At 40.7% G+C, this 24,724-nt stretch overlaps 2 protein-coding genes across 5 annotated transcripts; both read right to left on the bottom strand.

Annotated features, from left to right (window-relative positions):
• Window positions 1-1,109: 1,109 nt before the first annotated feature.
• On the bottom strand, window positions 1,110-5,294 carry plek2 (pleckstrin 2). The gene is made up of 9 exons (XM_083792380.1): window positions 5,229-5,294; window positions 4,967-5,134; window positions 3,924-4,117; window positions 3,444-3,535; window positions 2,849-3,036; window positions 2,543-2,644; window positions 2,294-2,377; window positions 2,043-2,121; window positions 1,110-1,428 (listed from the first exon to the last, which is right to left on the bottom strand). The coding sequence occupies exons 1-9, from the start codon at window positions 5,277-5,279 to the stop codon at window positions 1,301-1,303; spliced, it is 1,086 nt and encodes a 361-aa protein (XP_083648506.1). The 5' UTR covers window positions 5,280-5,294; the 3' UTR covers window positions 1,110-1,300.
• Window positions 5,295-9,268: 3,974 nt separating this feature from the next.
• Window positions 9,269-22,457, bottom strand: tc2n (tandem C2 domains, nuclear). Of its 4 annotated transcripts, XM_083791925.1 has the most exons (13): window positions 22,398-22,457; window positions 21,646-21,711; window positions 21,098-21,298; window positions 20,372-20,536; window positions 20,099-20,169; window positions 18,063-18,132; window positions 17,336-17,436; window positions 16,667-16,783; window positions 15,312-15,503; window positions 13,074-13,088; window positions 12,911-13,010; window positions 10,996-11,195; window positions 9,269-10,783 (listed from the first exon to the last, which is right to left on the bottom strand). In XM_083791925.1, exons 1-13 carry the CDS (start codon window positions 22,402-22,404, stop codon window positions 10,673-10,675), a joined length of 1,416 nt encoding a protein of 471 aa, XP_083648051.1. In that variant the 5' UTR covers window positions 22,405-22,457; the 3' UTR covers window positions 9,269-10,672. The 4 variants fall into 4 exon arrangements, with proteins under 4 accessions (XP_083648051.1, XP_083648048.1, XP_083648050.1 ...); XM_083791922.1 differs by lacking the exon at window positions 22,398-22,457 and having other exon boundaries at window positions 21,646-21,809; XM_083791924.1 differs by lacking the exon at window positions 22,398-22,457 and having other exon boundaries at window positions 21,098-21,289; window positions 21,646-21,809.
• Between the last annotated feature and the right edge of the window lie 2,267 nt (window positions 22,458-24,724).

Genomic DNA, 24,724 nt, shown 5'->3' with positions numbered 1-24,724 from the left:
ATAGTAGTACTGACTACTACGTACTTATTGTAAGAATAATAAGCGGGATCAATCTAGGCACATGGAAGACTTGAAACTTGTAATTTAAAAAGACATTTAAAATGTCTTTTTAAATAATTTCTCTAAAAGTAAAATATGACAGTGCTTGAAGCTGAATGTTTCTGAAATCAGAATAACCAACACTAAAGACTGTTCTTTTCCCTATGAAGTACTGTAACAGGTGTAATGTTCAACCAAGTATAGCCTACATTAGTGCATGCCCGTAATATAGTATGTTAAGTCCCACTTAATTTGACTTCAAAGTGATACAGACAAAATAGCTTAAAGTGTCATTATAATGTAGTTTGCACTTTTGTTATTGTCATCCCAACACTGGGTTGTATACTTTTCTGACTACCATGGCACTTTTTATGTCAATGTTTCATAATGACTGTATGTATGAATGTATTTCACTGCAATAAATTTTGACATTTTTTTCAAGGTGTTTACATCTACTGATTGATTAGCTCCTTAAATGTATTTGCAAATCTTCAGCACTCAATGGTGCAGCAATTAGAAGTAACATAGTAACATAAATCACTACAGCCTAAAAAGTCTCGAGAGGCTTTAGTCACATGTGACACATACTGTAATTATCTTTTCCCCAGGCCCCTACTCAAGCATTCCACATAATTATATTTTCCTGGCCCCTACTCAAGTATTCTATCAGCCTGGTGACTATATCAACAAAGACAAAAGGGGAATTGACCATACTCGCGCAGTTTCTCTTACTTTATACTCGTGGGGACCCCTGTGAGTAAGCCTATGAAGTAAGACAACTATATCTTTGTGATAAAAGGTTAAAGAAAATTGCTCACTTGAGCAAAAGAGAGGCTGAATCACCAGCTGCTCACCATGAATCATAATATGATTCATGGTCCATATTATGGTTAACATAGTAACATGCTGACAAAAGAGGAGAGGCTTGCATCAGTTTACTGAGTGGGTGTGTTCCCCTTTTCCAGGAGAGCTGCCAATCTGTATGAATGTGAAAAATACAACCTGGGGCCTTGCTTGTACATACTTGTATTCAAGACTTGGTGTTTTAAGTAAAAAACAATGAAGCTCAATAAAGAAAACATATTTAATAATGGAAAAAATGCATAAATGACTACATGAATTTATATTAAATAGATTGCATCAAATCAGATTGACAAATTTACTATTCAAATCTATTTCATTTGAATTGCATACTTTGCTATTGCTACAGTACAACATTCACGGAATGTATGGATTCAGTCCAAAACAGGTTTAAAACCTTTTAGGTCTGTTTTCTGATCGCATCTATCCAGTCCATCTTGTCCTGGTGGGTTGGAGCCTGGATGAAGTAATGTGTGTCTGACTGTGTGATGATTTTAAACAGGTTGCCTTGAATGTTGCCTTTCACTCCTGCATGGAGAAGATGGAGGGATAGTCAGTAAAGTATACCTGCATGAACCACTTAAACTCTCTAAAAGGGCTGTTACTTACGGTACTTTGACTGCTTTTTCCCCTCTACACCTAATTTCTTCACCAAAAATAGCTCAATGCTAGCAGACACTTACATGAACATGAGTCTAAGGGACTTAATTCAACTAATGTTCCTTTGGGCCGTAAAAGTTCAAGAATGTCCCCACTTCCATGGTCCTTTTCTGCACTTCAAAAAGAGAGAAGTCCGCACACAGGCTCAGCTCCACAGTGTTTCATTTATTTTAAAACACTGACATCCAAAAACACAATGTTTCGGCCATAGTAGGCCTTCATCAGGCCTTTTTTAATTGCATCTACATTTTTTACAGCGCCAGTGAGCGCAACCTACTTGTTTTTAAGCCCTTTTCTGCACTTTACAACGTTTATTTCATGTATAATATGCCATCTATCATGAGCAGGTGTTATATTTTCAGGCAGACAGAAAACTTCCCATTTATGAACAAACACAACCCTTGATCATGAACTTAATTGCTCCAGATGGCTCATTCCACCCCTCTTGAGGCTGCACCTATATATGACCGAGGCTGACTCACCTGAGGGAACTCCATTATCCTCCAGTGCTGAGACCAGACAGCCTCGCATACTGAAGCCGCCTACAGGGCTGACATCATCCTGAGAGGTGACATCATAAGACAGGAAACGGATGGGACAGAAAACAAACACATTGTTCACAGACAGTAGCACAAACAAATGGGTCATTTATTATTACATGACAGAAGTTAAGATGATGATGATAATATTGAGTAATAACTATTATTAACTATTAAGTGATTTGTGTGCTCACCCTGCTGGGATCATAGTAGTGGAGGAAGGCAGGCTCTGAACGCAAGACAAAGAGTCGCACCTTCCAGTTCTTTCTCTTGTGTCCCTAAATTCGGGATTGAGCCACATATAGCAAAATAATTGTAAATACATACAGCATGCTAAGCTATAAAATAATACAATATATTTTCTAAGCAGGATTATGGTGGGAAGCAGGGAAGGACTGAATGTGATGTCCTACATTGTAACTTGTACACTTACTTGAACGTACCTGTTTTAACAGATAGCCCCTTCTCATCACTTTCCCACTGAGCTCGACAGCTGACAGAGACGTCTCTGCCTTCACACTTCCTCTTTTCGTAAAGCTCTCCGACTGTGAGGAAACATGAACAACGAAGCAATGAACAGGTAGTAGAACCTCCAAACAGTACTGTAAGTGTGGCCCTTAATGGATTGAGGGATCAACTTTATTAGGAGATACTAGAAGTACTTTCCTGACTGACTTGACTGTTGCCATACAAACTCTCCACTCAGTACAGATTCAGTCAAAACAATTAGGTGGACCACTGGTACTCACAAAGCTGTAAAGTGCAGTGGAGTCATCCATGAACTGTTCTATGAGTCCCGCACTGCGGATGGCATCTAGACTCCTCAGTCCTATAGGCCGTAAAAAGCCTTCCTCCAGCAGGGCCGAGGCCAGGGTCACTGCCTCCACACGGGTCAGAACTAACTGCATAAATACTAGCCAGTCCACCACTGCTGAACCTGTATAAACATAGAGATATGAGCATGAGCATAATTATGTATTATGCTGTACACATTAATTAACATGCACTTAGTCACATGCAGTTGAATGCACACATATACAGTAGAAATGCATGTTCTCATGCGCACGCCGCACACACATCGCATGCCTGCACACAAACCCATAGAGACAGAGTGAGCAAAACATCAGTGGCCTCATGAAAGATAGATCAGACTTATTGATCCCCGGTGGAAATTCAAGCATCACTGAGAGGAAGCGTAAAGATCACTCTCAAGTAAGGTGTCAGTTTCAAATGCCAACATTTGCGGCCTATAAACCAAGTAGACAACATTTCATAACTTTCATTTCGGGCATTCAGTTGTGTGCAGATTGATGTGACTATATTTCTGTTTCTGTAGAAGCTTACCTAAGAAGCAGTTGCTGTAGGTGCTGCCTTGCTCCACGTGGTTGGTCAGCTTGATGCCACTGTGGATGTCATACATGGAGTCTACCACCTGACTGAGACACAGAGCAACCAGTTTTCTGTTTACATTTGCTGCAGGGACCATATAGTGTCTCACAGTTGGAATAATATAATATAATTATAACATTATAAGTAACTAAAATTAAGGAGTGCAAGGGTTAAAGACACAGCATTCCATAGAAGGCTACAGAATATCCAGGTATTAAAGTATGTAATATGTCTAATGTAAAAGTATTCATATGTCTTTAGAGTTTAGAAGAAATAGGTATGATAGAAAAACATGTCCCCACATTTATGGCAACAATACGTGCATGGAGTGTTTGTAGCTGGATATTCCTGAATGAAGCCTAGATGTGTGTGTGCGTGCGAAATAGTGGTAGTTGTTTGGTGTCAAATCCAGGTGGTAACACAAGCATGGCTTACTTCAGACTGATGTTGTTGAACTGTAGTGAATTAGATTTGGTGGTCTCTGGTTGACTTGGGGGTCCTCCATCATCAGCCGTCCGGAGTTTCTCCACTGCAACAGTGATGGCTGCTGCCCACTCATCTCGTTTCTCCCGAGAACAAGACTCGAGGAAATGCTCCACAGAACTCTGTGTCTGCAGCTTAAATACCAGCTAGGGAATAGAAATGCCAGCCAAGTGCCAAAATACATTAAAAGAATTAGAAGGAAAATGGCAGTTTGGAATAAATTGCATCTGCAACATTCAGGCAGTGAATTGTCTGAACAAGTGAGATAAGTCTGAGCAGATCATAAAACATGACATTGTCAACGTCACACCTACAATTAATTGTTCACAAAGTAGTAAAATATCAACTGTAGTATATTATATTTGATGGCAAATCCAGATCCTTCTCTCTTACAATGAAAAGCGTACCATGTGAAAGCTCACACTATAGATTATTAAGTTGTAACAAGGGTTTTGAAGGTTTACTTGCAGCTTTACAAAATCCATATGCCTATGTGGATGCCGACCATTTTATGTTGTTGTAAATACTCCAAAGCAGCAATGTTAAGTTCTTAAAGATATTTCCTAACATGTATAATCATCAGCAAACATAAAGTGGATTTAATTGGTTCTTATTCTAAACTTTAATTCCAGTTTAAGGCATTGTGTCTATTTCTTGTCTCCTTTACTTTACTTTATTTAGACAGTACACCGCATATGAATGACTAATAGGGCTATGTATGTATCAAAGTAATTAAAATACACCGGCAAAGAAGTTACCCCCCCAAAACATTTTTTTAAAGAAAAGAACATAAAAACAAACATACATCTATATATTTGTACTACTACTCACAGAGAAGCATACATTCAAAATCTGACGATCATGCAAGGACTTTTGGGGCATTAATACCTTCATTTTTTACTTACTATGATTATACATACACATTACACAATGAATATCAGTGTAATTCCATAAGGTCGTAGCCTACTGTACATAACAATTCAATGATAACTCACCGGCCGATTATCATACTCCAGAAAAGGACAGGTAATCACACAGTTCTTCAACATGATTTGACCACGTTGGCAGGAGTCCCTCTTGCCACCTTCATATTTATAATACAGTAACTTGTCTGGCATCAGTACAAACCAGCGAGCCTTCCAGTTGTGTACAAGATGACCCCTGTAAAAATAAAGTTAAAGTAATTAGCCTATGTTAGATCAAATTATAGCCTAAATGTCCAATCATTGTCTTATCAATAACATTTATTTTTACCCTTTTCACCAGGAATCCCTCTTTTAGAACAGTATTTTTCTGATCTGCGTCCATGCTGTTACACGTCTTCTTGCATACTACCTTATTTTCTCTTCTTACCTGCTGCTTTTGAAATGTCCTCTAGATGTGTCATAATACCACATTCATAGTCACACCCACACACACACCTTGGTAGATCTTTCAATTGCCCTGCACAGTCACTTGAGGGCGCTCTTTGATTTGCTATACACCAACAAGATACCCCATGAGATACCCATGTACCTGTCAAAATACTTCCTTAACGTCAACAAAGTATACACCCACAACACCAAAGGGAGTTCAACAAACCATGTGCAACCCAGATCCGGCACAAACAAGGGACTAAATTAATTTCGCTCCTATGCAGTGATGCCACCAAAAGCAGTTAGGCTTGTTTCAGTTGTGGTCCTTTCGGGGAAAGGGGACATGGGGAGTAACAAAACAAAACAAAACAGACAAAAACAAAATACCTTTGTATTTTCCCTGACCCTGTTCCCTTTGGGGAAGGGGGGCAGGAAACAAAGACATAACAAGAAACAAAAACACAAAAAGGTAAAAAATACAATTCGAAACTGGCCACCGTAAAATCTGAGTACCCCATTTCTTCCGAGGCCTAGTGGAAATGTGCCTGCAAGGTTTCACAACAATTGGACACTCACTCCTGCAAACTTTAGATGCCATTCTTAGCCAAATTATTGAATATGAAAAAGAGAAAATCAGTGAGAGCAATATCCAAAAATGTGTTATTGCAAAAATCACCTTACTGGTAGTGCTATAACAGGCCATGTGAAGAATTTGGGGCTAGAGGTTCTGCTCTGGCCTCCAGGGAGAGAGAGAGAGAGAGAGAGAGAGAGAGAAAGAGAGAGAGAGAGAGAGAGGAGGAGAGAGAGAGAGAGAGAGAAGAGAGAGAGAGAGGAGAGAGAGAGAGAGAGAGAGAGAGAGAGAGAGAGAGAGAGAGAGAGAGAGAGAGAGAGAGAGAGAGAAGAGATGAGAGAGAGAGAGAGAGAGAGAGAGAGAGGGAGAGAGAGAGAGAGAGAGAGAGAGAGAGAGAGTGTGTGTGTGTGTGTGTGTGTGTGTGTGTGTGTGTGTGTGTGTGTGTGTGTGTGTGTGTGTGTGTGTGTGTGTGTGTGTGTGTGTGTGTGTGTGTGTGTGTGTGTGTGTGTGTGTGTGTGTGTGTGTGTGTGTGTGTGTGTGTGTGTGTGTGTGTGTGTGTGTGTGTGTGTGTGTGTGCGCGCGTGGTGCCAGAGATTAGCTGTAGACCAATCAAAACATCAAAACATCAGAAAAACAGCACCCTCCTTTCCAGTCTGTCAGACTAGCTCTACACAGTCACAGACAGGCAGACATGGACCGGACAGACACCGAAAACATAGTCTCAGCCACACATTCGGCCCGGCGGAGATAAGACCAAGAGGAGGGGAAGGGGCATAGAGAGATAAGGGGATTAGAGAGGGATGATTAAACTACTTCAAAACCAGATTAATCAAATATTTCCCTCCATGACAACCTGGTGCTCCATTATTTTGGGAGAGTTCAGATAGATCCTGGAAGGGTGGGGCTGTCAGCTTTTGGGAATTAAGTAGCTATAGTTCCTGACAGAGCGGACATGCTTATCCCAATTTGATGAAAAAGCAACAGCAGGGGGGTAAACTATTGTCTGTAGCAGCTGTGCCCAATAGGAGCAGCTTGTAACAGCTGCCGAATACTAGTTTAAGCCACATCTGTTGATTCCCACCAATTACAGTACATTATTACATCTGCTACGATAGGCCTACAGATAACATGATTATTAGGGGCACTTCTGCCTGAAGATCTCTCTTGAGGGGCCCTATCCCCTAACTACTATGCACTATAAACTGAGGGATTCTATTTAGTTTCAAAACTCCTTTCTCAAAGAAAAGTGCCAAGGGAAGCAGGCATGCCACCTTTATTCAAAATGAAAGTTTCTAAAAATGTGATGCTCCTCATTAATGCTACTGGAAAAACAACTTATTTTATTTTTATATATACTTGCTGGACAATATATTATTTTAGGCTATATGAGTCTCATTCCGAATATGGGCTGTCATAAACTCTGACATCTATTTCTTTAAACAAAAAGCCTTCGCTGCCAAGGCGAAGGATTTGTTGATGCAAGTTGGTACACATGAGACAGCTGGAATGTGCAACAGAGAAAAGTTGGCAGTCTGCCAAATGACTGTAAAGTTAAGAATTTAAACACATGAACCCATCTCCCTATAGGACAGGAGCCACTTGTGGCACACTTGAGTGAGTTAGACACCAAACCATGCTCAGTGGTAGACGTCAAGTAAGTCACTGGGTGCAGGTGTGTCTGGAATGCCCTCTGTGTGACTAACCATTAACCCTAAATCAAACATGTATTACGTAAAAAAAAGACCATGCAGATTTGGCAGCCAGGATAAAGGAGGGGCTTTGACGCAGGCCCATTCACGTGACGTGTTTTGTAGTCTTGGCCACACACACTTAACACACAAACACTCACTGTATGTGTTTGCATATGAAATAATGAAAAGAAGGTCCGTGTGCACCGGTGCCTTTCTCCGGGTTAGTTCTTCTAAGTGAAGTTAAGTCTTTACTCGCTGTTTTCTTGGTCCACAGAGTTATTGTTCTCTGGGTGTGTTTGTGTGGCCAGACTGGCCACTTCCACAGCTGGTTACACATGGTAGTCATTGAGCAGTCTCAGGCTTTATAGGATCTAAGCTCAAACTGAGATATTGTACTGCTTGAAGATTATTTTTTCTTTTAAAGATTACTCTTTTTTTGCATTTTTGCCTTTATTGATAGGGTACAGTAATTAGACAGGAAAGGGGGGGGGGGGGAAGACAAAGGCCTCGAGCCCTCGACACGCCATCAGTCTGGATTACCGGCCTAGGTGCCTGGACCGCTCAGCCGCAGCCCAGTTCAATATTTAGATATTTGATATTAATTTTAGCTTCCCCACCCCCTTCATATACAAACCCATTGTAACTGCAAACTCTATTTTAACCACGATAGATTAATCAAAAACACCCGTCCTTGTTTCTGGTGGCTGATATTGTCCTTCTAACATGTGAGGTGTCCGTGTTTTTTCAATTACTTTTGAACTTTTGAACTGGAATTGTTTGCTCTTTGTTTTTTAAGTGGTGCAACCACTTCCTTAAGTGATAGTGGGTGGGTGTGTGGGTGTGTATGAGCACGAAAACAGCATGGTTGTTGGTCCTGTGGGTCTGGAACTCCCCAGCCTATATGAATAGCCTCTATAATGAAAAACCGAAATTGAAAATCAAGATGAACCAGTGAAAATATGTAAGGCGAAAGGTCATTAGTCATCACAGGTCAGTCCACAGAGATTCTCTTGGTGTTTACCTGAAAATGGCACATTCACACAATAAGAGAGCACATGGTTGGTGACACATGTATTATGACTGTTGACCTAGTTTACAGGTGCTGAAGAAAGACCTGTCAGTACTACTACTATGTACAGTACTGTACATGTTTCTTCTTCTGACCCTTCCTATTCAAACCACAAACCTACAAAAATCCCGCAAATCGTTACACAGTATCTCTATAGTCATGTGTTCAAGGCGGATCTGTCCGATATTTCATATTCCATCCTAATTGGCTAACATTGGCTTTCAAAGTTTGCAGGATTGGCCCATTTTGAACAAAAAGCCTCAAATCATGAACGTAGCGTGCAATTTACGTGAAATCTTTCACAGACTTTCCTACTAAGCTGAGGAATATATTCTACCCTTTTCACATTGGCATGTTATAGTGCCACCAGGAGGCCACCACCTGACCTGCCCTGGTGGAGGGAGACCTGTGCCCCGAGGGGCACTTTGTCTATTTTGAGATCTTTTTCTTTTTTCATGTAATTTGTTTTTCTTTTACAACTCTTTTATTGCTGAATAATAACACATTTTATACATTGCCTAGTCTTGCTAGTCTAGTAGTTTGTGGATCCCATTAACAAAGAGCACCTACAAATCACTTGATGTTTTATTTTATGCCTCTTGTCTTTTATTGATATACAGATATAGTTTGACATTCTGAAGACTCTTACATTGAATTGTTCAATAGTATTACATTACAAAAAATAAAATCAACTAGGTGCTCAATATTACATTACAAATACTATACAAAAGAAAGGGCTTCTAAAAGCCTTATCTAGGTTTAGAGATACAATATGCTAACATATTTTACTGTACTGAGATTTTAAAACTACATACTTTTGGATAGTCAGTATTGGACCACCTTACAATGTACAGTACACAAAAAAACCATGTAAACCTTCAATTCAAGTACAAAACCAGAAAACATATTACAAAGTTTAAGCCTTACTAAGACGGCTGTGTTATTCACAAGTGATGAAACAAATATTTTTATACTCAACTAACAAATTGTTTGTTAAGCAAATGCCACTTCTCCCAATAGTTTCTTTGGTAAAAAAAAACCATTTTATCCACTTAATCACATTTAAGCTGCAATGCATAGGTTTCATGAACTACCTTTAAATTTGAACTCTGGTCTCGCAGATTGGTCTTGCGGACTGGAGACCAAACCACTCTTGGCTGCAAATCCAGCCTGACCGCGCGTTGCAGGTTTGAGTCCCGATCCCGACGACCTTTACTGCGTATCACTTCCCATTTCATTGGGTTAGTCTACTTTACATCAAATAAAGGCAGAAAAAGCCCCAAAAATAAAAGAAATCTCTCAATGGATTATGGAGACCATCTCTAACCACTGAACCACTGTCATGTTATATTAACATGGCTCCAACAATGGTTTTCCAACTCATGCCCAAAACACACCAATAGGCAAGGCAAAATCTTAAGGCACTACTGTATTCATATTTTTGAAAATGTTTATAATAATTAAATGCCCAAAATAGGGAAAATAAGTGGTTCAAATATTTTGAAGGATAAATAATTATCTCTGTATTGGGAAATGAGTGCAATAATAAGGTGTGGTTGTCACAAAACCCTACTAGTGTCCTTTAGCATACCGTTTGGGAACCACTGCACATACAGTACAACACAAACAGATTGGTAAAAACAAAAAACGTTTTATTTATTAAAATAAGTTCCAGGTTGCAGCTTTAAAAAATAACACATAAAAGTCTCAGCATATGTACACTACGCTTTGTTCAAACTACAGTACCTGTATTAGCTACAAATAACTACTGTAACTCCAACTAAATCTGGTAACCATCTCCATGGACCTCCATGTGGCCCCCAGGGGCATTCAAAGAATGTCCACTATTTTACAATCACTTTCGTCATAGCAACTGACTAACAAGAGCATTGTGCCCGGTCGGCTGGAAAAGCAAGTAGCAAGGGCCTGCATCACAGATGCGTTACAGTATGTCCCTGTTGACCTTCCCTTTGAAAAAAATACTTTCCCCATTCATAGGGAAAGTCAGAAGTAATCTAGGTTCCACTCAGTCTGTGCCATGTTTTTACCACTTTTTCAGGATGGGCCATAGTGTCCTTCCATTGCTCCATGGCTTCTGCTACAGGGCAATCAAATCCCAGTAAGACCTGATAGAAATGAAACACATGGTGATCATGTTAACTTTCAACTCTTTCTTTTACATGAGATTATTATTAATGACTTCCAACATGTCTTTTTGGAGGGCACACTTTAACAACCCTTCATACCGTCCTACTACATTACTGAGGCATCCTTTCAGTTTCACTCTAAGATAGGAATCCATCAGCTATAAAACACGTTGGTATAACATGATGTTCACCTGGCCGAGACACTGTTTCCTCCTGACAGAGCTGCGACTGTACAGTTTAATAGACAGCATTGAGGCATGGTCCAAAGTAGCTAAGGGGAAGTGAAATGTATCCATCCATTGACACTGGCCTCCTGAGGTTTTCATCACTCGAGTCTTCTTCTTCATCACCACCCGTCCCAGCTGGTGAACCTCCGCCTTGACGAAGAATCCTTTGGGGACATAATCCAAATGTATGCTTTGGTGAAAAAGTGTCATGCGATATATCACTCTACAAAATTGGTCAAGTGGAAAATTTATTTTTATTTTTATTTTTGTCATGCACTGTATGTGTCATTTGGTGGATAGATATACATTTATGTATTGATCCCGCAGAGGAAAATTAGTCGTCAAGCACAGCAGTTAAGAGTTACAGATGCTTTTATCCAAAACCACTCATACAGCAACATAACAGTAGATATTTTACCTTGAGGTGGCCACAGAAAGAAACAAAAGCTTAAAGGACCACACACACACACACTAAACATTTTCTGTGTGGAGTTTGCATGTTCTCCCCGTATCCCCTAGGGTAGGTAGTAGGTACCCTCACAAAAAACATGCAGTAATGCTGGTCTCTAAACTGCCTCCCCCTGGCCAGCCGGGGCGCCTGATGGAGGGGAAAGGAACTGGTTGGAACAACCAGGGAAACTCCCCCCTGTCAGGTGTAAAGGACATTGGACTTGGACACTCATGCATGAAGGAAGCATGAGTTCAAGTCCGTTGCTCTCCCCAGGTTGGCGAAGGGTATGTAGAGCCCAGGATCACATTAGATAATTGAGGGGTGGAAAAATGGGTTACAAAATGGTGGGACAAAAAAAAAGTAAGCAGGAACTTGGGATGGAAATGAAGGACCAGAAAGTCCGGCGTGAAATCCATGATCTCGACTGCGGTCGAAAAATGATGAATTGTTAGATTGCAAGTTACAAATAGGCTGTGCATAGCTCACCAATGAGATGCAGAGTGAATAGTGAATAGAATTGTGCCATCTTATAATGAAAACAAGAAATTAAATAGTCATATTTGTCAGGTGAAACAAACGCTGTCTCCGTTGTGCATCTTTCCTGCTCTCCAGTAACATTAGGTGGCGTTATCAGGCGCTCCGCTCCGCTGTGGTGTTTATGTCTATGGTTGAGAAACTTGAGTGTGGTCTGGGCATTGCAGACTTCCGCCGTGCAGGTGTCATAGCTTAGGAGGCAGCCAATCATGACTAGGTCGCTACTACGCGTTTGGCTGGCGGCGTTTAGGCGGCTCCCATTGGCTTAGGCGGCGTTTAGGCAGCTTTCATTGGCGGCATGGGGGCGACTCCCATTGATGACTAGGTCGCTTACATTTCATGAAATGTCATTTCATGAAAAAGGTTTCACCTGACAATAGGACTAATTATATGATGCGAGCTAGTTCAGGCAGAATACACTCAGTCAGACATCCTGTTAGTCAGACCTGCATGGCCGATTAAGACTCACTCACCCGTGCTGCGGGTTAAAAATCACCTGTGGCTCCTGACATGTGTGGCGGGGTAACAACTAATCTAAAAATTACCTGTGGCTTCCTGTGAGGTTGGGGTTAGGTTAGGGTTTGCGATAGTGTTAGTTCGGAATTATGGGAGGTCGGAATATTGAGGGGTTGGATACTGTACATCAAAGTCAGTACATTCTGCATATGTGTCCCTGGTTTGTTGTTATAAGCTGTTTGCTGTTGATCCTGGCAGTGTTTGTACCATGCTCTATAGTCGAGTTACAAATGATTAGTTGCTTTTCCAAAGATCTTCTCTCTTTATTGTTTTGTGCGATTGCCCAGCATTTGAGTCCATGTGGTACGCACCATAACCACTTGGATATCGGGTTGCCCCAAATGCTCCACTTTGACCCTGAATTGCATCATCACTTACCCTGGGTGAGGGGCGAGGACGATGCAGGGAGGTTCTGAGCTGCGAGAACCTGGAGCTGCACACGTCCATTGACAGGCTGAAAACAGGAGGCTAGATGTACCTCAGCATGGCAGACCTACAGTATAAACACATTGACAGGCTGAAAACAGGAGGCTAGATGTACCTCAGCGTGGCAGACCTACAGTATAAACACAGAATACATGTGTGACGAATATTTGTGTATTTAACAGTGTTGTAGATATTAACTAAGAGTAATAGTAATTCATTGTATATTAACCACTTAAACCCTATAGTTGACTGGGGTCCCCCATGGCTCTATACTTCATCTGAACCTTTTGTCCCTCAACACCATATTGCTTTGCTGAAAGTAGCTGATCGATTGTACTGTAAAATTGTAGATATGCTATTGTTGACAATTCATAGCAGAATATGGATGCTACAGTTCATGTTGTTGGGTGCAGTACGTAGTTCAGACTAGTCATTGGTCCGACAAACGACAACCCACATCAAACCCTAACCATAACCATAACCGCAAGCACGGGAGCAGCGCATGTCTGACATGCGGATGCATGTCGGACTAATGCTCTGTCGGAATTACATGCGTCATTAACTATGACAGTTTTCATTACAAAACCCCATAAATCCAATTCAGAAAGCAATACTAACTACACCTAATTGTCATTGTGTGCTTTATAAGGCAGGAGGGTGCAATAGCCGGGACATTTCTGTCAGAAGACGCCGGGCCCGGGGGCTGATTTCACCCTACTGCGTATTGAAGCAACAGATGAATACATACTTCACCACAGGTCACCACCACATTATAGGAACATCCCTGGTTAATTTCCAGCAGGGGACCCGTTTTGCATACTTATACAAACAATTGGGCTGAATACACACAGTAAAATCCTGTGTTAATCAATGCATTAATAACCCAGTGTACAAATGTAACCAAATGGACCCATAACCTTCCATTTGTACACTTTTGGATTACGGTAACTCCATTAACACTGAGGATTTGACTGTTAGCACATTGTGTTGTGTAAGAAGACCATGTGATGCTGTGGTCTGACCCTGGGAGTGTGAGCATCTACGATTCAACGGAATGATTGGCAGCACTTTGGACAATTTGAGGTTTTGTGCCCTTCTGAGAGCTTAATGATGACTCACCGCCTGATCTCTTAAAGGAGTATTTCACTTCTGGGGTTATTTTAATGTCTACTCTGTCTTTCTTTGAGGGGCGCTAGCCCCTCCTATATTCAGCTATTAGTGTAGATTTTCATCTTACTTGGAGAATGTACGTCATATGTGGACGAGCAAATCGACATGTTACGTCATGATGATGTATGATGAAGAGCAACCCTCACTTCACACAGGTCTGGATTTTTGTCTTATCAGACAGCAGTTGCTTGTGCAGTGTGCACTCCAGACAGCTGTTGCTTGAATCAATATTTATTTTGATATTCATTTTATCAGACATGCCCCCTTCCTATATTATGTTACTTATTTCATTTTTCCCCTTTTTTAATATATACACTGCATGTATTTAAAATGAAAAGTAATAAAATACGATAAGATTAAATTAAAAATAAATTAAAAACTGCTTTTTGTGATTATGCAAGAGGATTCCTTCTTGCCCTGTTATGACTAGGTGTACTGCTATACATGTCAGCAGGTTACAATACATCACAGGGACAGGTTTATGAGGTATTCACAGTCCCTTCATGTGGTGTTCCTATTTACTGTGCACATACATAGGGCTATAAAAAGACAGAGCTGTACAGAGGGAATTGTCACTAGGAATGAGTTATTGGAAATCTGGGACATTCCCATAACACTTGAATTTCCTCTTGGCTACACAGCCAATAAGATAACAGACAATAACAGGTAATAGCTGTAGCATATAGTAGGTCTTTCTATGATGAAAAACGCCACAAGTATTTGATGCATGTTATTCATATTGGGTGTTTTTCTTGTGCACCAAACATTACTCAAGTGAAATGCCATGTGTACAAAGTAAAATACTTCCAAGACCAGGCTGACAAAAACCAGCTTGTGAACAAGCACCTCTTCGTGCATGTCTTGAGAGTACTATATTAAAATAGAACCGTCTGGCTGGCGGGCTGGCAGATGTCTGACGTCAATGACCTTAAACCATATATACTTTGACTGGGGTCCCCCGGGCGTCTGTACTTAACTTAACTGAACTTGGCCCTCTCCTCTAAATCATCTTAATTAACAGATTGTCACAAATAGTTAATCTAGTGTGTGCATCATAGAATCGCTTTTGCTAAATGTCACACATGATCCCTTTTCTCCTGTCTGTCTGTCTGCTTTACTACATGATACATTAGAAATGCCTCTGAAAATGACAAAGAGATATTAAAAGAAAGCAAAGACCCACAGTGCTTTTGGATGGTGGACTGAGGTCCAGCCAGCGCTCCATCTCGTGGGGACCCAGCTGTCTCAGAGACAGGACACACTCTGCCACAGTGTGTTTCCTGGGCTGGTGTGCCTGGAGCCGCAGCACCAGGGCGCTGCAGCGGAGCTGCTGCAGACGCACGGTGAAGACAAAGGTCTCCATGAAGGCAACATCCTGGAGGAAAGAGTAGGAGAGATTAAGGAAGAAGAGGGGATGATGAGTAGGAGTGGAGGGAGAAGGAAAAGATAAGCGAGAAGGAGAGAGAAGAAAAGATATAATGTCTAAAAAAGAACAATGACAGGGAGGCTAAACCTTTTCTACTACTGACAAACCAGGCAGCCGGAGCTGGCACTGGAACAGGAACTGACCATTTGTAATAACTGTGTTTAAGAGTAATTACACAGTACAATCCTGTTAATTTAACTCTCACAGTTACAAATGAATAAATTAACAATGGGGATTTTACTGTGTACATATAACAAGAGCTTAACCAGCTCGAGAGCTTGTTCTGGGTCATTTATGTATTTGACTTCTGCTTATAGTGATGGATATGCTGTTGAGGAAGAGCCCTGTGTTTGTCATGAACACACTGTTAACATGTTCCTAGCAATGATGGATGACAAGGAAATAAATAAATCAGGTTCTATGTTCTTATGTTCTTACCTTACGGTTTAGGTTTCTGGTTTAAGGACTTCAGTGTTTTGTACTATACAATTGTATGTATAAGTACAGAACAAAGAATGTTTGTTTTTGCCATCTTTGTTGAGTCTGAGCAATTATGTTTTAGTTTATTTTTATGCCAGTGTTAATTTTTAGGCCTAAAGTTCAATGGATTGTTTGAAGACTGAGCTTAAATCAGAATTTGCTACTAAAAGTAACACTAAGTATACTTTCAGTCTTACTAGAATTACTAAAATGACTAGGTTAGGTTTCTGGTTTAGGTTTAGGTTTATTCTAAGTGTGGAACAAAGAACCTTTTTTGCATGGTGGGTAACATAGAACCTGGGGGACATACAGTAGGTACGCTCCCGGGAAATGCTCTAGACATGGGTTTATTTTTGTGTTTTTATAGAGATTCTTAAATTGCAGTTTTCGGATAACTCAAAACTTTTGTTTTTAGATAACTGCAAAGCTCTTATGCATGGTGATGTCATAGATGAGTCTAACATCTCCTATTACCGACATCCATGATCCCACCTAATGTGCCGGATCCTAAGATGTAAAATGGCACAGGGTCAGCAAAGAGCAAACCTGAGCAAGCATGGCATTACACTTTAAGCTATTCAATCCGAGTTGTGTAATGGGTTTCAAATGTGTGACTCATTAGTCATTATTACCTGAGAGCACTCCTTGACTGAGCTCTTGAACTGTATTGGCTTGGCCATGGTGATGATCCCTTTAAATCCAATTTTTTGCTGCTCAACACCATCTACAGGGAGATTCAGGTCTGAACACTGATAAGAGATAAGATGACATCAGTGCAGTTCAGTGAGTGCTTTAGTTTATAAACCATTTAACAAAATTGCTTTGTCATGAACAGAAACAAATATCAGTGAAATTACAGAGACAGTGAAAATCAATGTGTGTGTGTGTGTGTGTGTGTGTGTGTGTGTGCTCGCGCAACTGAGAGAGAGAATATGTATACCTCCTGGGTGTCCTTGAGACTGTGTACTCTGAAATGTGTGAGTGCACTCAAATTACTGTGTGTTGCATGTGTGTGTGTGTGTGTGTGTGTGTGTGTGTGTGTCTTATCAGTGGAAGCTGTGATGTGCATACTCTATGACCACAGTACCTGAGCATCAATCAGGCCCACTCAGTTAATCAAAATTTCAACCTTCTCCTGAGTGAGCCAAAGTTAATGGAGCACAAGCTAATGGGAAGGGGTTACTTGCAGAAGGACTCTCTAGACACACAGAGGCCCCATTGAACAACATAACAGGTGAGAACAAGGGAGCATTTTGTCCCTCTAAGGTCCCCTTTCCTCATGGGATGTACTGTAACCGTACCTGGACCAGAGTGATCCACACCTGCTCCAGGGCCTCTTGGTAGCTCAGTCTGACACACACCTTTCCCAGCTCACGCTCATCTCCAGACAGAGTTATGGACTCTGAAATGCAATATGGAAGTAATTTAGGAAGAGGAAATGTACCGTTTTTGCGTCACATTAACATATTAACGATGTGTGCAACCTGCCAAATCCAAATTCCTTCTATTTGTGAACTTACATGGCAAATGAAAGTGATTAATCGCAAAAGTATGTTGACATTTTTGAAAAATGTAAATTACATCATTATATGGCCGTTTAAATACAAAGGCAATTATCGCATAATACAAAAGAAATACAGGATTAAACTGACATTGGGATTGAGGGCATTGGGATTGGGGAAGTGAGTAAGTCAGTATGGATGAGGGTCTCTAGATGTCTGACTGACGCTGGACCAAAGTAAAATGAACATTTGCGAGTTCACAAACATGATTGCGCAATGTGGAGTGATTCTTATCCGACTCAGGGAGGTCCTGTGGGGGTTGAGGGATTGTAGGAAGTGAAAGGATGAAATGGAGGGGGGTAGGAGAAAGGAGGGTGAGTCTCGGACGGTCGATTGGGAACTGTGAAGAATGTAGGGGAACAATGCCCCTTCCACCAACCCACACAATACAAGCAAACCCAAACATACCCGGTCAAAAAAGGGAAAATGTTTGTGAAAAGACAAAGTCTGCTTGACAAATAGTTACCAAGGCTGCTTTCAATGGAGCTGATCACAGAAGAGGCACTGCTCGGGACACTGGAGGCAGAGTCAAAGCGCTACAGAGAAATCATAATAAAACATAGCAATAACAACTCCTGGAAAGGATTTGGACAGATCATGACTCCATCATGCTTATAGCTAAATCCTGTAGCTGAAATGATCCCCTGAATAAACAGCATCACTTTAACATGGTTGTGTCTTTAAAAGGGAAATTCACAATGTTTGCCAACTGTTTTTCCTCAAGCAGATCATTCCCAAGATCTCTGGTTGCAAATAGGAAGTCACCACCACTGTCAGGATACTCGACAGTACACTAACACATCATTTGGCATTTGCTCTTGAGAACTGGAAACGTTCATTAAAAGCGTTTTGGCAGAGCTCCGGCAGGATTGCTGTAAAACAACATTGCTCTGACGCGCACCACAATGTGTATACACATGGTGGTGTTTATCATGGTTTTGGGCGAGACACTAGAGTGTGCATAATACAGACAATCAAACACTCGTATTAAGTAATGGAGATCCAATGAAAGGCGGATATGTGATATCCTTTATGTAATGAAGAGGACTCGCCCCAAGCAAAGTATTCTTAACTTCACTCTTTATACTTCAAGTGTTATTGTAATACTGATTAATTACAGGGAACAAAGCTGCGCCACAGCTTGAGCTGAGTAACACGTGGCGGATAAGAAATAACTGATCTTACACATAGATACATACAGGATACATCAAGGTGTGCTCGCCTCCAGAATGATGCTAAACTTTGCAATTATTTTCGTTGCTGTAAATCCTACTGTGTTTTTTATATCTATCTATTTGATTGTTAAATGGACTTTTCTCATCAGATTTTGTCTTATTACATTTTCTGATTTTGTTTGATTTTCTTACTTTGGAACTATTACTGCTACTGATCAAGTTGTGATGTTGCTAATTGGCCTGATGGGCCTCATCTGTGATGTCTGATTAGAGTTGTCAGTGACTGGATGGGTTCCAATTCAAATGTGTCAACATGTTGACACATTTAAAAAAACATATTGTATATAAGTTAAAATCATTGTGGATGACACAATACATACAGATGTATTTCCAATATGGTCCTCATGGTTACGGAATCAAATGCATAAAACATACAATTTGTGTTAAAAGTCTGTTTCCTTCTTAAAGAAAACACAGAACAAAAGTCTATGAGTTGTGATCATCTTGATATCTAAAGGCAGTTTGTTCCATAAATATATGATGTACTTCCCAAACAATCAGTTGTATCTGGGCACTGTGGGCAGGCAGGCACACATTAGATGTAATGGATCTGGTGTTATACTGTAAGTGTTCCTGTTTCTGACTTGGGAGTGTTATGGATGACTCTGTGTACTAAACTGTTAATTGTGTAGCTCTGTTTTCCATCAAAGGTCAACAGAGTTGTTGGAAGAGACTTTACCGGTGTGATTGCGGAGAATGAGGTTCAGCATGACCCTGACCAGTTTATCTTGGGCTGTATGAAGCTTGTTTATTACATGATTTGAAAGCCCACAGAACCATGAATGACCACATTTGTTCAGTGAAGTCAGATTATGAACCACATAATCTGACTTCACTGAACAAATGTAGTTGAAGTTTCATTCAGTCTCTGTCAAATATATTCATCTTCCTGGCGAAAAATTTAGGTTTTAGCATTTATCCTTGCACTTTTGCAGCCATGCTACCAGCATGTCCATCAAAAAGATTCTATTACAGGGCTAGGGATTAGTGGACACCTCCAATTTTGTATGGGCCACATAAAGGTGTTATTTGCCTGTGATCCTGCTGAGAAATAAAACACTGCTGGGAACATTCTATGACAGGTAGTTTAGCAGCAGGTAGGTTAGCTTATAACCTCATTTCCCATATGTCTCATTTTCCAAGCAAGTTTGTTTGAAAAATGTTCACACTGAGGTCGTTGGAAAGAGACTGTAGCTATATTTAGGCTTGTTTTTACACAGGGTGAGAAACACTGTGTGACTACAGATTAGATATAGAACAAACGTACCTGCATGTGGCTGTGGGACAGGTCAAACATGGAACTGCATAGCCTTTGCCTCCCATTTTTAACATCCCAACCTAGAACATGCACAACATGTAGTTAAAAATATATCACGGTTAAATATGTTGCTTAATGTTTGCTGCAATGTACTTTACACCACTTGTAAAAAGTTGACTTAATGTCACCTTACAAAGAAAATATTTATATTTGATAGTATGCAGGATGCCTAGAATAACTCTAATGTTGATGATGATCTGATTTATGATAATATGATGTTACCTTGGGGACTTAAGTTCTTGTTTAGCAATGTGTTGCGGCGGACTGACCCAGGAGAAATGTACTCAGCAATTTGTCCATGATGGAATGTGGACTCTGTGTTGTAGGCGATCTGACTGGTCCCTGAGAGCTCTGCTTTCCTCTCTGCATACGTTGTCCTGGTTGAACCTATGGAATATAAAGCAGGTCTTGGTTGTGTAGGGATGGAGCCTATTGCTAATCGTCTATTCCTCCAGGTTACATATTCCTGGTGTCCTGGCCCTTCAATAGCTAATGATTAATTGCTGAAATGAATCCCAGCAATTTGCTTATGTTCCTCAGTCAGGACTAAAGATGACAAATGGAATTCATACTATTCTTGATGATCAATGAAAAGTAAAGCAAAGCTAAATACTACCGTTTGTATATAAAGTAGCCTACATTTATCTTGTGAATCAATCTATCATCTATCAGGAGTAGGACTAGGATTATTTGTATTACCAGCAGTCCAAGTATCGTCAAATACCCACTTCCAACTTATTTTACATTCCAGGCAAACATCTGAGAATCAACAAAGCACCAGCGCAATTTATAGTGATAAGATTTATTGATACCCTATTGGCCTGAATATAAGACTACGTTTTTCCAATGGAAATATTAAAAAAAACAGGGTTGTATTATAATGAGCCACAACACAGTCTTTGTGGTAACCAACTCAGAAAACAGGTTTGACTGTAGTAGGCTACTTACTCAGTGGCCCAGACTGTAAGTTGGGATAATGAGAACCTCTAGGTTGGATGTAAGAGGGCTTGAACGTCGGCAGGACAAAGGGAACCTCTCTTCCGTCTGGAGGGAGCTTGGACAACAGGTAGTCCTCTGAGACCCCAATGCTCCTCCTCGCCTCATCTGGGCCCATTCCCACCTTGGCAGGGGGCATCCTGACTGTAATCACTTCATGTGAGAAGAAAATACACCATCACACAAACAGTGATATATGTAGAGGTGGGCGATATGGAAAAATATAATTATTTTATAGTAGTATCATGATCCACGATATAATTATTACTTTTTATGGTTATTTTTCAAGTTACACATACAAGGTATAACAAAAACTAAAAGAAAAATGAGTAAACAGACCATTTTAGATCAACATACTTTGTCTAAAATCATAGAATGAGCATTCACTGTATCACGATATACGATATGTTTGAAAATACATATTGTGAAAAAATTGTATCATCTCGACGATATTTATCACCATGTATCGCCCACCCCTATATGCATCTATGTCACTTTACCTTGAGTTTCAGGCTCCTTTTCCTTCTTGATCAATTTTTTGCAGCAGTTCTTAAAACATTCCATTGCTATAAAATAAAATAGTCTATAGATTATTATTAGCATATGAGTAATTGGCCTATATGCCTAACTTATATAGGCTACCATTGTGATTAATTTGTCTGAAATGTATTCATTGATTGATTGATGGAAATATTTATTAACAGTTTGCAGAATTACAGTACAATTCAAGCACAACTCAATACAAAGACTGTTAACTGTGAGTGGACAACCCAATAAAGCATTACAATTGTTTACAAGAGGGTCCACCTTGTTCAATTCATCAAAATATTTAGAGACGTACAAATATACACTTCTATAAAGCCAAAGAACAGAACGGGAATTCATACTAATAAAGGAGGCAAAAAGGGAAAATAATTTTCTGCTACAACAGAAAATTCACGTGGAACACATCCAAGCAGTAGCCCTAGAGATTTATCTCATTCGTCCGTTATTATTAATATAGCCCAATAATAATAATTATTACACTACACTTCCATTTCAATTTCTTGTCTCTCTGTCCTATACATGGATAAAATTGGTAGGCTATCCCGTTTCCCAACCGGCTGACCCACTGGAGAAATAACGGCAAATCGTTATAAATAATTAACAACAAAACACTTTCAATTCAAATTACTTTCAAATATCTCAAATAGCAACAACAAAAACATTAGGCAGGCTAGGCTACTTGAATCAGATAAATATCCCAACTCACCTGCCATTTTCAATGAGGCAAAACTTTCTATATCCAAAAGGTGTAGTTCACTCTCCCATGGAAAAGGGAAAGAAGTCTGTCGGCGCAGCTGTGGGCAGCGGGTTTACCTTACTACTTACTTACGTCCCGCCCCCCGCCCCCCCCCCCCCCCCCCTCACACACACACACACACACACACACACACACACACACAATTAATCGCTCTCTCCCTCCCTCGCGTGGTGGCGCGCGCGCACGCACGCACACGCGCACGCACACGCACGCACACACACACACACACACACACACACACACACACACACACACACACACACACAGGCTAGGGACGGTGTTCTCATCATTGCATTGGGTTTTCCCGGATTGAAACTGCGTTTCCTTCTTTGAAAAGTATGTGCACCTTCTTGCAAAGCAACTTCACCGAGACACACCCCAACACTGCCCGCTCGCTGTCGTTCTAATATGGCATGCCATCATCGAAGTAGACTACTTGTCAAAACAAACCACGTTACCAGTCATCATACACACCTGATGAAGTGATGCTCTCAGCCTCTCACCCCTCATTATGCTTTGCAGCTGTTCACTGATTGATACCCTCTGAGGGAGTATCAACCAGTTTCCCTTCCTCCTTCCATAAATTGTTGCTTTAATAATATATTACGATTAATATGAACAGAAATGGACAGTTGGCTACAGAATATTAGTCTACAGAATATTACGGCAACTTTACAGGAAAAACTTTTGCCCACAACTCAGTCCAGATTCCTCCCATACACTACAAGAGTTTTGACAAGATTTTGGATTAAAAAAAGAAAAGACTACATTCTCTTCTTTTAAAAATCTTTACAAAATCCTGTCAACTTGTAGCTATGCACACGGCTGCGATCTTGCCAGCAAGGTGCTACCTAGGTGCAACTTCCCATAGACAGCCCATTCATCCAAACAGAATCGAATTGTATTAAATAACGTAAAACTCACCAACATTGCAGCTGTACGGAAAGCTTGAATTATCCTCTATCTGCAATATGTTTGTTTAATAAAAATTCACTGTAGATATGTTATGATATGCTACTCCCTGTCAAGAAATTCCTTGCAGATGATTTCTGAGTGGTGCAACCACTCCAAAGAACAGCAATGTCCACGTACCTGCCTGTCCCTGTTTAGAGTACCAGTAGGGGCAAAAGTGGCACTGTTGTGCTAGAAACAGAGAGAAAGAGATAGTGTTGCACTGTTGACTGCTAATTACAGAGAGAGAGAGGGGGGGAGAGAGAGGGGGAGGGAGGGAGAGAGAGGGGGTCGAGAGAGAGGGGGAGATAGGGGGGAGGGAGGGGAGATAGGGGGAGGGAGGGGGGGGCTAAATGCTAATTCCCCCACACAGCAACTCTGTCATTTCTCGGCTTGCCGGCACCCTGGGCACGTTCCTGTGGGCCTGGAAGTTCCAGGGACCCACCGGGGACCCCCACACGGAGTTGCACCACTCAGTTCAGTTTTTGAGTGGTGCAACCACTCCTACAACAAGCAATGTCCGTGTCCGCCCGGCCCGCCTATGTGTGTCTGTGACGTTAATGAGCACGAGAATGAGTACCAGTAGGGGCGATGTTGTGCACTGCTGTGCCAGAAACAGAGAGTGCTGCAGGGGGGGGGGGGGAGTTGCACCACTCAGTTCACACAGGTGTGATTTCTTTCCCTAAGTGCTGGAGTTTGGAAGTGCTCGTTGACCATCACTCAACAGCCCGTGTAGGCCTACCACCTGTTCAGAATTTGCAACTCCAACTCCCCGTAAAGGCCCATTTCTGCATAACCTAAAATTTGCTATAATGTTGTCCAAAACATACACAAATGTGTAGGTATGTTTCATTCATATTATCCATATTCCATTCAAAGTTAGCAGGAGGGACACATTAAAAAAAAAAAAAAAAAAAACAGAAAAAATGTAATGAACTTCACTGTCAAAAACGTATTGCCTTCCAACAATAGTGGTCGAGGCCTAGGCCTAATTACATTGGAGGGAATCTGCCTGTGTTCACAATCGAGTGGCCATGTTTTAAGTTTTACTCATCTGGAAAATAATTCCACCATACATTTTTTCTCAGGTCTAGTATGACTTTTATTTACTGACCAGGTTCTCATTGATAAGACAATAATCAGAAAACAAACATCACTGGCCACAAGAGCCTACTTATATCACATAAAGCAGTGTGGTGAATAAATTTATTAGATCTAAGACAAAATGATATCAGTAATTCAGTCAATGGCTGACATATCGGTACATTGTTTCAATTATAGTTTACATAAGGGCATTGTGTGCACAAAAAGTACATGTTTTTTTG

The sequence above is a fragment of the Protomyctophum parallelum genome (genome assembly GCF_964188405.1).
Source record: "Protomyctophum parallelum genome assembly, chromosome: 20".
Taxonomy (NCBI): Eukaryota; Metazoa; Chordata; class Actinopteri; order Myctophiformes; family Myctophidae; genus Protomyctophum; species Protomyctophum parallelum.
The sequence above is the reverse complement of the archived record's forward strand: the minus strand, read 5'-3'. Positions and strand labels throughout refer to the sequence as shown.